Below are 14,026 nucleotides of genomic sequence, written 5' to 3'. Positions count from 1 at the left end.
TTGCTGAGTTCTCTCTGCTCACCAACCGTGGTTCGCAAAGAGCTAAAAAGTTTCTCATATATATGGAATCAATGCAGCCTGCAAACTGATTGGTTAGTGTGTGCCCAACGATGGCATTGATTCGCGAGAGAAAATAAATCTCTATTTTATTTCTTCCTGCTACAAATTATATGTAACGTGGCCGTTAGACTTTACTTTAGTAATTCATAAAAATAAAACTGGAAATAAATAAATCAAAATTCGGGTCTGTATTTATTTCTTTTTTAATAAAAGCATTTATTACTCTCCCACCTCGACACCACTTAAAAATAGATCACTTTAACCTGGCTCGCGTTTCTCTTTTTTCCGACCACACGCTGGCCACAGTCAGTTCATTCTCGCTTTCACTTTACACGCCCGTCTCCTTCGGTTCCGACTTTGTTTTTCCCCGACCACATGGTGTCCTTTCTTTCTTTTTTTCTTTTTCAGACGCAAGCTCGAGCACGTTGGCCAATCTGCATAAGCGTTCAAACGTTACTCCTGCTATTAATACACCCTTCGTTGATACTGATATTTTTATACGCGCTCATATGTGACCTGTTACAATTAGCTAGATGCATAATACAGTTCATAATCTGCCATTTTGTAACGTTACACGCATTTTAACACACGTGATCCAGTGATCCACACGTTGTGTGCAGTCTATGTCGCAAGGAACATAGAACAAGTAATAACTCGACTCTTTTTTTAACAACGACATGTATTTCTTTATTCTCTCGACACGCGAGACTTCTTGTTACGGCTGTAACGTCTCTCACCTGATCGTCTTCTCTGATGCTGGTCTCTCGAACGTCGTTTCGAACGTCTCTAACGTAATCTCGAACGCCATCCACGTATCTAATGTGATCGTCTTTTTTAACGTGCTCTTTCCCCTTTTTATAGTCTTTTTCTTTACCGGTGACGTTACTTCGCATTCATTTGCATACGTTCGTCCGCACTCGTTTACAATCTAAGCTATGATTATTTGATTCCAAATAAGCAATAACAGATGATAATTGTCATAGTAACGTAGAAAAAAAATAATATTAGATAAACAAATTGAATTTATTTAAATTACGCCGTATTAAAATTTACTTTTGATCAGGACCTAAGTTACTTTTCTGTTCATCTCATTAATAACATGTTTACCTGCAGTGAACGTAGCCATATCTTTGCAGAAAAGAAAATACATTTCTTCTTGATACAGTTTGCGTATTTTATGGCGTATCATAACAATTGCGAATGACGTTTATCAAACGTAAATAATGATTAACTTTCTCTGAAATATTAGATTTGAAAATAAACAAAATATCTTAAGACTCAGTAACAAGTGGCAACGGCTGCACTAACGGAGGAACACTATTATTAGAGATCTGAATGATGAAACTACAAACCAAGAAGATTAACAAAACAGGTACGATGAAATACCAGATGGCGTTGTCTTGTATAGTTGACCAGCAGCTGTGTAAAGAAAGAAAAACACGATGATTAGATAAAAATTAATGTTTTTAAAAATGAAAATCGCTTCAGACAAACATGTAGCCGCTTGACATAAGAAGCTTACAAAAACGAAATATAATTATCGCAAAGACCTGAATATACTTATTGGCATTAGTCTTGAAAAGATCAAAGTTATCAGTAAGAGTAAAACAATCATCAGAAAGAAGTTCTACAAGTTCGCAGTTCTTGAAAAGAAGTTACTGGAATAGGAAGGTGTACTACAATAAGGCACCAAAACAACAAATTGATAGCGACCATTAGACCAACGAGCCAAACGAGCTGGAACAAAGGAAGCAGGGAATAGATTAGGCATGCCATAATAGTATTTATAAATAAACTAGCATGAATACCCGGCATTGCCCTGGTTGACATGAAGTTCCGTTCACACACACACCTGCTATACTAAAGATATCGAGCACTTTCACCACAGGGAACATCGATATCCCCCACGACAATTAAAAAAAAAATGAATAAAAACGCGAAAATATAATCACCCCAAAGAAGAAGTACGTGACCACCTCCCCACCAGATATTTCAGCAGAAGGGATACAAAGTAGCTATTCTCCTCATATTGAGCACTTTTCTGTTGCCCGTGCGCTGAACCCCCCCCCCCACCCATCCTCGCAAAAAAAAAAATGAACCAAAATTTTTCTTTCTATTAAAATAGTAGGGAGTGCTCGAATATGAAATGTGAAAGAGGGGAAGAAGGCAAAAAGTTACAGGCAAACGTGTTTGCCCACACGGCCAGGAGTGCTTGTGACGTCATGACGTTGCAAAATAATCCTTTAAAACATAGTTTTAGTTAATTACGCGTGCGTGACTTGCGAAAAGAGCGACGTGAAAAAGTACCCTTTTCCCAAAAGTGGTCCAGTTGACCACCACAATCTTTTTTTCTAATTTTCACATATTATGTATCCAAAGCATTGTTCTTTCAGATAGTACCGGTTTCGACCCGGTCTGATGCGGATGAGAAAAGTTTTTATCAGATATACAAACACACACATACGCAGTTCCCCCTTTATATGATAGAAAACTAAGATAATCAGCATCACGTCTGTGAAGGAGAGGTCGCAGTGAAGGAAAGTAAAGCTAATCAAATTAGAGATACGTTTCTGCATCAAGAACTCTCAAATTGGATAGTGACTCACCAATTAATTATTATTTTTTTATCTTTTTAAATCTGGTCTCATTTCTATCTTTCTTTCTCTTTGCCTTGATCTCGTTTTCTCTTTTTCTATTTTTCTCTGATGTTTTTAATATATATTAACTTTTCACATGTTCAAGGCCTTTGAATTAATTCTGAATTTTATGTGAATCGATCACTTTTTGCTTCATAATGTTATATTCAAAATGGATTTTTCAAAATATGTATTGATACAATGACTTTCTATCCATTATTAAAAATGGCATCGAACTATTCGTTTTAAACATGTTTTACCATTTTAGTAAATCTTCACCAATAATTAGCAAAAGTGTACTTCTTTGAAAGTCGATGGGTTAAAGGTCATTTTATTATCTCCTGTTTAAACACCTGCTAATTTAATAAATTTGTAAAGTATGCAACTTTACATTTTTTTCATCATTTCAGCAGTTCCTATAGATATATACTAGCTGGCAGCGTACAATACACTTAAACATGATATTTTGATTTATGCAGATTGCGTATGTATTGTTATAGAATCAATCGTCTATTGATTATCATATATTACGTGGAATAAATTTCCCAGTGGACTAATTCGCAAAATAAATAAATAAATAAATAATGTTGTTCATCAAATTTCGTCTGTGTTTGTTTATAATATCACCTCAGCTGATATTTGGGCTTGACGATGAATGTCCTGAAAAGTCACTTCTGATTAATGTTTAGTCTAAAAATATGCAAACGAAGAAATGATTTGCGGCGATTTTAAAAGGTACCTCTTCCTTTATTGTGACTCGAATAATTAATATGAAAATATTAAAATAAAATGGTGAGGTATACCCGAGCTTAAACAGTGGATCATTCGATTTGTAGTCGAATTCTCTACTACTGAGCTATATCTCCAGATTATAATAAATCTGTTTTGTTTAAAAGAAGAAATGATTTGCTGAGATTTTATTATCTTCATTGGTCAGTGTAACGTAAAATATTCTCCTATAAAAATTATTTTTTATCTATAAAAGAGAAAGACTATTCTTAAGATCTGATTTTTTTTCTATTTTCGATATTTATTAGATGAATTACTGTACAAAACATATCTAAGAACACTGCCAAGCATATAAATTAACTTTGTGTGAAATTTGCAAAAGATAGGCTCATCCGTTTCAGAACCTATGAGGAAGGAACTCTCTCCACTACCCTCTCCACACACAAAGCCCCAACACTATAACACGCTGGTATATAAAAAGGAATCCTCTAATTTTAATGTTTTTGATTTTATTTATATTTTAATCTTTGATGGGATTGTACAGATTTTTTTCTCTCATAATGGACTATTATCTAATATAATATTTTAAATATTTTTAATATAATCAGTTAATTTATATTAATTTTATAATTAAATTTCAGTAAATATCATCTAACCAGTTTTTCAGATTTTTTTTTCTCATGGCAAATATTATCGGAATATTATCATTTGCAATGTATTTTACCCTACTACATTTTCGGACTACATGATATGCCTATATATGGACATAAAAACTCTTTATCTGCTCTGGATTATACCATTCTTCATGGCTTTGAATCTTACGATTGTGCCTCTACTTCTCTTTATTAAGCCTGACTTCATCTTGGAATATCCTTTTTAATTTTGGCCTTTTTTAAACTTTCATACAAACTTTAGTTTTCAATTTATGGGCTAAACAGCAAAATTTATGAATTATCTATAAATAATATTTTGTTAACTACATTTCTTCTGATGGTATGAGCCATTTATTGAAAATCCATGGAATAAGGAAAATGTTTAAGCCTTTGTATTCCTTGTCGAATTTGTTGTAAATTTTTAATTTACAGAATTTAATTCAAATTTTTTATTTATATCTTGTATATTGAGCTTTTTCATCTGGTTCGGATTGTCTTATAAATATTGATTTTAATATTTATATGAACTTTAAGTTTGCAGTATTATACAATCGCTAATCTGAAATTATTTCAAAATTTCCTTGAATTTATATATTCACACACACACACACACACACACACACACACACACACACACAATTTACAGTTTTTATATTTAAATTTAATTCAGAAAAAATATAATTTTTCAAAACAAAAATTTATTGTTTGAACAAATAATACAATATTCAAAGTAATGTCCTTAATCCATTGATTTTCGAGGTTGGAAAATCATTAGCAAAATATTAAATCTTATTCGATGTAATTTAGCACATACATAGAAAATATATCTTTTATAAAGTAAAATCCTCAAAACGTCTTTCTACAGATCTTGCACCCCAAAAACAAAGACAGAATAAATCTAAAATTCTCCAGACATGAAATTTGATATATAGGGTATTTTAACCTGTGGAACAAATTCGACTTGGTTAAAGTAGCTGCTAAGGGGTCAAAATTGGGAAAAAAAATAAAACTTGGCAGGACTAAGTGGACTTAAAGTGCTCTTGTACGCATATGAAAATATACATTTATACGTTAAAATTGGTTCATTTTTAACTATTTCTTATCCATTTGACGATAGATCAAACGGTAAAGAGTAAGGCTGAAGAGTCAATTGATTTGGTTTCGATTCTAGCTGATTGCATGCAAGTCATATTTTTTTACTTTTGAAATCACTACTATATATTGGGTACAATATAATAATTAATATCGAATTGGCTCTATAATACGAAATCGGCATTAATTAAAATATCATTTTTAAATGCATTTTACGACCGAGCCACGCTGGGGTGCATTACTATATATTGAGTACAATGTTAATTGGCTCTATAATGATAAATATGAAAGCCACACACACATACACACACACACACACACACACACATCTTATCATAATAAAATTGTCTCTATGTATACATCTATATTTAACCTTACGTTTTGTAGTTCTTGCCGTTCATGTGCATCACTTGGGAGTATAATGAGGAGAGCTTATCTCGAACCAGGCAACGTTCTACAAAAGTCGTAAATCTTACGGCTTACATATTTTTTTATACATGTGTTGTAAGCAAAGCATGGGGAAATGTCAATATGCAGAGTCGAAGATTTTGAACAGGAGACTATACCCGATTCTAATCTCTTAGGACTCATAACACAAGCGAGATACGTGTTTAATTGCATATTGTCATAATTAAATAGCAACAGACCTTCATTTACTTTTTTCTGGATTGGTTTTCAGTAAGTTTCTCAGAATTTCCTGCTGTTTTCTGGTACAGTAGAACCCCGGGATACGGTGGTCCTAGGATACGTTTTTTCAGGTTACGATGTGGAATACGATTTTTAGCCCCTGGTTACGGTATTTGCCCCGCCTTACGGTCTTATTTATAATGTTATTTGATTATATACACTCGTGAGCAAAAAAAAAAAAACAAACAAAAAAAAAATGGGCCAAACAAATTTTATACATTTTATCGCACTAAATGCTATATTAAACAAAGAACAATTGAACAAGGAAACTAACACAGAATACTAACATTTACTTTACTAAATGCTTAGGATGGAATCGCATTCCCTTTTGATTTCTTTAAAAGATCAATCCTTTTAGAAATGCTCTCAACCAAAGTGGAACACTGTGAAGAGGAGATGCTATTCCATTCGCTTTGCACAGCTTCCCACAGTTTGTCATTATTCGAAAAAGTTCTTCCAGCCAGTGCACGATATATTATGGACCAACTATTCTCGATTGGGTTTAAATCGGGGCTTTGACCTGGCCAAAATATCACATTAATTGAATTATCAGAAAACCATTTTTGTGACTTTAGCAGTGTATGCAAGGTCATTATCATGTTGAAAAATAATGTTCTGAGATATTCCCAGCTTCTGGATACTTGGTAACAGTCCTGTTTCTAATATTTGAATGTATTACTTTGCATTGATTGACTTCTCACATTTAATAAGTTCCCCAACTCCTGCTACAGTAAAAGTTCCCTATATCATTATCCCTCCATTCCGGTGTTTAACTGTCGTTTTTATGCAACTTGGTGAAAATCTTTCTCCAGTTCTTCGATTGCACCATTCGGGAACATCGGGAGCATCAATAACAAGACAAAAGCTTGATTCTTCTGACCAGAAAACATTCCTGAACCAGTCTGTATCTTTCTTGCCATAATACGAGAAAAATCTCTTTCTATCATTGATGTTCTTCTTAGATACAAATGGCTTCTTTGCACACCTTTTAAAAGAAAATCCCATTTCTTTCATTCGTCTAGATATTGTATATATAGAAAGAGAATTTTCAGCACCTGTTTTGAATTCTTTGCTACGGTCAACATAAGTTTTCTTTCGATCCTTCAAAACAGTTAATTTAAGCCTGTGGTCGTCCTTCAAAATGAATGCTCTAGGGCGACCAGATCCAGATTTCCCTTTTACCAAGCATTCGACTTCGAACCTTTGACCAATTCGCTTCACTACAGAAGGAGATGTTTTCACTTTTTCTTTTCTTAAAATATAAAAAATCTGCTTGTAAGTCATTAATCCTGCAATTCGTTTTTTTATATCCTCATATATATGCGGTCTTACCATTTTTAGGATTAATTTTTCCACTTATTATTATATGCTATAATAATAAGGATCTGAAAAATAGAAATTTTCAGTTAAAATTAACAAAAATTAATGGAAAAATATTGAAAAATCGATTTCTTCCGTCTTTCACTCTTGGCATTTTTTTTTTTTGCTCATGGGTGTACATGTGTATTATATACAATATTGTATTTTGTTACTAATTTTTAATGCCGTATCATAGGGTTCCACTGTATTTGCGACTTTGTTTCAACATGATATTTTTTGAAAAAATGATAAGTAAGAGTTGAACTAACCAGTAAATTCTTGGTATTTTAAATAAAGTTTCGAATATCCTATCCGAGGACAGTAGATACATCTGAATTTGAAATTGTAGTGTTCAAATCATTGATTAAGTTAGAAACATATAATGAACAGCGTGATTTATGAGTTATTTTTTAAGATATGGCTGGTGATCCATGAGTTGCAAAGAACGCTTACTGTTTTATGAATACCTGGTTCTACAGTGTGGGTTGTGAAAGCATTTCAAGTCTTTGTACAGATAAGTAATACACCATATCTGTCAAGCGGAAATTTTCATTAATGTGCAACATATATCTCTAATATAAATTATATAAGCTTTTGATATAAATGTTAACCTTTTGGAAAACATTTATAAACCGGATATAGGATTGACGTCATTATATTTTGTTATAATTGTTCTGTGTGGCTATGGTTATGCGTATTTTTGAGAATGACAACATGTGCCAAAGATAAAGCAATAGATGGAAATGCAAAAGAACGCATTATTTTGATGAGGAAAAATATTTTTTTAAACGAAAGATCGTTAAGAAATTAACTCACGTTTTTCCACTGACGAATCCTTTGGTTTTCGTAATCGCGAGACTGATGGCAATAATTACGGCTGGTGCAACTGGGGAAGACAATAAATGAATACGTCGACATGTGATTCGAACGAATACTAAAACATAAATGGTTCTAATTGCTAACTCTCTTTCTTTCTCCAGTTCGTTTCGATATGTCCTCTTCGTCATTTCCTAAAACTAACAACCTTTAACATGACGGTGTTAACTAAAAGAATTTTCAACCAATGGATATCTTTCCAAACTCCAAAAAGTAACACCTATATGTGAATGTGGTAAAACAGTGCAAACTTAGAAATTCCTATAAGACCTGGTTAAGAAAATCTGTTTTAGAAATAGACTTTACTTGCCGATGGAATAAATAAAAAAACCAATAACGTCTACTCAACACCTTACCCTTTACCTTTTAAGCCGGGTGGCAAAGTGAAAGAATACAATGACTCACATACTAGCTTTATCAACTCACGCACATCTATACACGCACTAGCAAGAATAAGGTAAACGCACACACATGCAAATGCCTCACTGCCTAGTACGCTACGAATATATTGACTTTTAACTAATACCGAAACACGTGTTCTGTAATGAAAATTTTTATTATAGAAAATAACTTTTATATTATTGGTCTTGTATCTTTTGTTATAAAATTTATTTTTTCTCAATTTCTCTTATAAATCCCCGTCTATGTTTTAAATATCACTTACTACCTGGTGACCCTTTCTATTGTTTCAATGTTTTATTTATTTTCCATTTTTATATGCATGCATGTTCCATACATGTTCTTCAATTTCGTCCTTCGCTAAAACATAACTTTTATACCCAAAATCATAATAAAATGTCGGCGTGGTTCTTGGCTATACATAAAGATACTATCGTCGTATCAGGGCCAGTGACTAGACCACAAATAAGAAAATAAAGGACATATATATATATATATATATATATATATATATATATATATATATATATATATATATATATGTTTTATTCTTTTATTCCGTTTTATCTGTTTAGTTACATATGTTTCGGATGTTGGACCATGTTTACGATCCAGCAGTCTCGTCAGACCTTACAGAAATGATTGTTATTATTTGGAAGAAGGGTTTTAGAGGAAATACGAGAAAAAAGGGCGGGGGGGTAAGAGATAATAAAGGGGAGGGACACGGGTATCAACAATAGTTAAGTTTTGAAGGTTAAAATACATTAGATTGTAGTGTGCGGGGGGTAGCAGATTCAGGTAAGTGTTGGTGGAGATATATGGATATAGAGAGTGGGGATGGAGAGAGGGAGGTAAAAAGGGGGTAAGGGGAAGAGGGGAGGGAAGGAATTTCAATTTTAGGTTTTAAGATTTGGCTGCTTTTGGTTGTTTATGCCGGCACTGGAGTATATGAAATAGACGAGAGAGAGATAGAGAGAGAGAGAGAGATAGAGAGAGATAGATAGATAGAGAGAGAGAGAGAGAGAGAAAGAGAGAGAGAGAGAGAGGGAGAGATGGAGAGGGAGAGAAAGGACTTATGTACGTGTCATATGTGCTTGGCAAGTAAGAGATTACATTTCGAATGTTCGTAGTAGCCACGATTCGTTCATTTGAGTTGACAGTGAGTTGTTTTTAGGTAGTTAAGAATTAATACATATGCCAACACAGGGGCATATACGCATACATACACACATACATATGTACATATCTACACATCCACACACATACGCACATACACATATATACATACAATTCACTGTCAACTCACTGTCAACTTAAATGAACGAATCGTGGCTACCACGAACATTCGAAATGAAATCCCTTACTTATCAAGCACATATGACACATACACAAGTCCTTTCTCTCCCTCTCTCTATCTCCCTCTCTCTCTATCTCTCTATCTCTCTCTTATCTATTTCATATACTTATTATCTCTTACCCCCCTCTTTTTTTCTCGTATTTCCTCTAAAACCTTCTTCCAAATAATAGCAACCATTTCTGTAAGGTCTGATGCGGTTGCTGAATCGTAAACATGGTCCAACATTCGAAATATACGTAACTAAACAGATAAGATGGTAATAAAAAAATAAAACACATATTTGCTCTGCAATAGCATTGAGCACTCTCTTCAGGTTTTTACTAATTACCAGTTTTACTATATATATATATATATATATATATATATATATATATATATATATATATATATATATATATATATATAAAGTGATGGTTGTGTAGTTCCAACGAGAGAAAAAATGTATATTTAAAAGAGTGTAGCCATCAACAATTGTGGGTTTTTTTAAAGGTTTTCATCATATTTTTATTTTAAAATATTTTTATAACGCGTTTCGAGCTTAGGGTGTGCTCTCTTCAGATATTTTCGTAAAAAGTTTTTCTTTAAAATGGGAGTTTGTAGATATGCCTCCGCTGATATTAAATATGTTTTTCATAGTGATGCGATGCGTGTGTTCAGTATTCAGACGTTCTGTCTCCAACTTTAAGTGTTCACAGTTACCGGTCAAAGTTAGTTTCAAAGAGTGTTTTTTAGTCCATATGGTGAAGGTTTTTATGGCTTTTTTAGGGTTCTTTTTAAAGACTTTCTTTCCCCATGTATAGCATACACTCACACACAATCACATACGCATACATATACATTCATGTACATGTACACATGCACACGCACACGTACGCAGGCACACACACATACACACACGTACATACATAGAAATATATGTAGGAGCATACATATATACACATATACATACCCACCTACACACCCACACACGTACTCGCATACATCCACCGCTAACAATTATTTTTATTTTTTTTATTATTTTATATATATATATATATATATATATATATATATATATATATATATATATATACTTTTATATATACGGATATCGTGTAAGAGTGTTCTGTTCCTGGTTATATATACTTTTTTTTTTCCAACCAAAACACGCATGTATATATGCGCTTAATCATTCCGACATACGTACACGCACCCACACACACACAAGTAAGATGGAGAATAGGTAGAAGATATATATACACACACATACACGCACATACACACATATATGTACACACATATATGTATGTGCACATACACTCACAAACATCCACATACTATGTAGGCACACACACATACACACACATGCACACACACAGACATATGCAGGGGCTCACACATACGCGTATATCCATATCCACACGAACACATTTACCCACTCATACATGTGCATACATATGTATATATATACACATACACACATACATACGGATGTGTATACACTCATCCACCCATATATATATATGGGCACATGCACTCACAATCACACACACACATACATATTCATACATTCCACCTTATGTATATATTGGTTGAAGTTTCCTTTCCAATCCATGCACATATGCATACATGGATTCGGTCACTCAAACATAAGTGCACGTATACATACAAACAAGATGTAGCATAGATAACAGATGATATATAATTATACACACACACATGTATCACAACATATACACACATGCAGTGGAGGCAGATTCGAGATAATGCCCATCTTCCAAACTGACAACTACTTCTACTTGCTAACTCAAGAAAAAATTTTCATAGCAAAGTTTAACCCCGCCTTAAACATCTCTCCATAATTATACACATAAATAGGCAAAACACAAAATACACTTACACGCATGCATGCTTGGGTAGGTGTGCAGCGTGTGCACCCTCACACACGAAACAACAAAAAAGCACAATAAGGCACGCACACACTTTCGCGGGTGCGCGCGCCCATACCCAGTACAGTACCATTTCTCTTAAACAAACAAACAACTAGAAATTAAACGTATGTATGTGTATGTGCGCGCGTGTGTGCGTGTGTATATGTGTGTGTGCGTGGGTGTGCACACATATATATATATATATATATATATTTATATATATATATATATATATATATTTCCACAGTCAAGCAATGTCGCAGCTCACATGCGCCAAGAAACCCAGCAAACCGGATTTCCAAGATATTTTCTTGTGTGTGACACGTTCGTTCAAGTGGTAGTCCTCTCGCATGCAAGAGATTCGGATTTCGAATCTCGAGTTTAGATGTGTTTAATTGATGATACCAAATGAGGGCGAAACTTGAGTCTTGGGCTTTCGGTTTGTTGGCTTTCTTGGCTCTTGTGGGCTGCGAGGTTGTTTGACTGTGGAAATGATTATATATATATATATAAATAAATAAATATATATATATATATATGTGTGTGTGTGTGTGTGTGTGTGTGTGTGTGTGTGTGTGTGTGTGTGTGTGTGTGTGTGTGTGTGAATAAAAGTTACATTCCAAGATCCTAATATTTATTTTTCATGCAAAACAGATCGTTCAGCATGTTAAAATTTCGGTACATTTAGTCAATACCGGATCTTGAGAAAAATGGAAAATTCTTTGCTAAGAAAGAAAAAAAAATGCATGACGATATAATATCGAAAGAAAAAAATCATAGAAGACTAAACATCGTGTGTTTCTTCCGGCAGCCATCTTAGTTCATATTATAAATCTAGACAGGTTTTATTCAACATTTGAATTAAAATGTTTTGAATTTTTAAAAAAATTCTACATGAAATTACTACTACTACTACTACTACTACTACTACTACTACTACTACTACTACTACATTTATCCAACATTTATTTTCTGTAATTTGTTAACTAAGATTATATCTAAAAAGGGTTTACATCGATTGAAAATACGAAACAAATTCTTTAAATTTTTTGTACTTTTATCCAATTTACTATAAATAAAGTATATATATATATATATATATATATATATATATATATATATATATATATATATATATTTAAAAGCGTAATTGTATATCATTGTATATCAAATAAATAAATATACTTTAATTAAGTTTATAGATACTCAAGTAGAAATTATTTAGTATCCAAGGGGACAAGTCTTTACGTACCTAACTTGTTCCTCGGCCCAGTCAAAAGAGAGATAATTTAATTGGAGATTTTAATAGATAGTTACCTTTTGTTTTTGATATATTTGTATTGTTTACTCAAATATATTCATACATATACAAGCATACATATGAGGGGCGTGCAATAAGTAATGCCCCTGACCCACTTCCCATAGCAGTAGAGCAACGAAACTTGGCACAGTTATCAGTCTTTCTCTACATAGGAACCACCCAGAGTTATGCATTTCTCCCATCGTTTGATGCAGCTCTGGAGACCGTTTTTGTAGAACACCCCAGGTTGGTCCTCCAACCACAACATGACTTCAGAAATCAAGGCTGCATCATCTGGGAAACGCTTTTCTTTCAAAAACAACTTCATGGCTGGGAAGAGGTGAAAGTCAGAGGGTGCAAGGTCAGGAGCGTAGGAAGAATGGGGGAGGATTTCATGACTACACGCCCGTGCTTCTGATCTGGCGACATGCGAGTTGTGGACCGGAGCGTTGTCCTGCAGGAGGAGGGTACCTTTACTGATCTTGCCCCGCCTCTTGATTTTGATAGCTTTCCTTAATTTCTTCAAAAGTGAAGCATAATAGGCTCCTGTAATCGTAGTACCCTTTGCCAGGAAATCTGTCATCACTACTCCGTCCTGGTCCCAGAAGACTGTGAGCATGACCTTGCCAGCGGAGGGCTACACCCTTGCCTTCTTTGGAGGTAGTGAGTCCAAGTGCTTCCATTGCATTGACTGAGCTTTGGTCTGTGGAGTGATGAACCCAGTTTTCATCCTGTGTAATCAGTCTTTTGAAAAACTTTGACTCATCTTGGCATATCTCCAAATTCATCCTAGAGCACTCTAGGCGTTCTCGCTTCTGGAATGGTGTGAGCAACCTGGGAATCCATCTGGCAGACACCTTATACATATGCAAATGATCATGAATGATAGTTTCCACAGACCCTGTACTAATCTTGACATCTTGGGCTATTTGGCGAATAGTAATGCGCCGATCTTCCAAAATGGCAGC

The 14,026-nt window shown here is 34.0% G+C and overlaps 1 protein-coding gene across 1 annotated transcript in view; it reads right to left on the bottom strand.

Annotated features, from left to right (window-relative positions):
• The window catches only part of LOC145247399 (adhesion G protein-coupled receptor E5-like), a 54,467-nt gene that overhangs the window by 36,579 nt on the left and 3,862 nt on the right, over positions 1-14,026 (bottom strand). Inside the window, exons 2-3 of the mRNA XM_080109101.1 lie at positions 8,033-8,102; positions 1,413-1,479 (exon numbers count right to left, since the gene is read on the bottom strand). Coding sequence (XP_079965227.1) covers positions 1,413-1,479; positions 8,033-8,102 — 137 coding nt within the window. The remainder of the gene's footprint in view (positions 1-1,412; positions 1,480-8,032; positions 8,103-14,026) is intronic.

The sequence above is a fragment of the Euprymna scolopes genome, chromosome 25 (genome assembly GCF_053919585.1).
Source record: "Euprymna scolopes isolate OS-2025 chromosome 25, ASM5391958v1, whole genome shotgun sequence".
In the NCBI taxonomy this organism is placed as follows: Eukaryota; Metazoa; Mollusca; class Cephalopoda; order Sepiida; family Sepiolidae; genus Euprymna; species Euprymna scolopes.
This window is presented reverse-complemented; position numbering and strand designations above follow the sequence as displayed.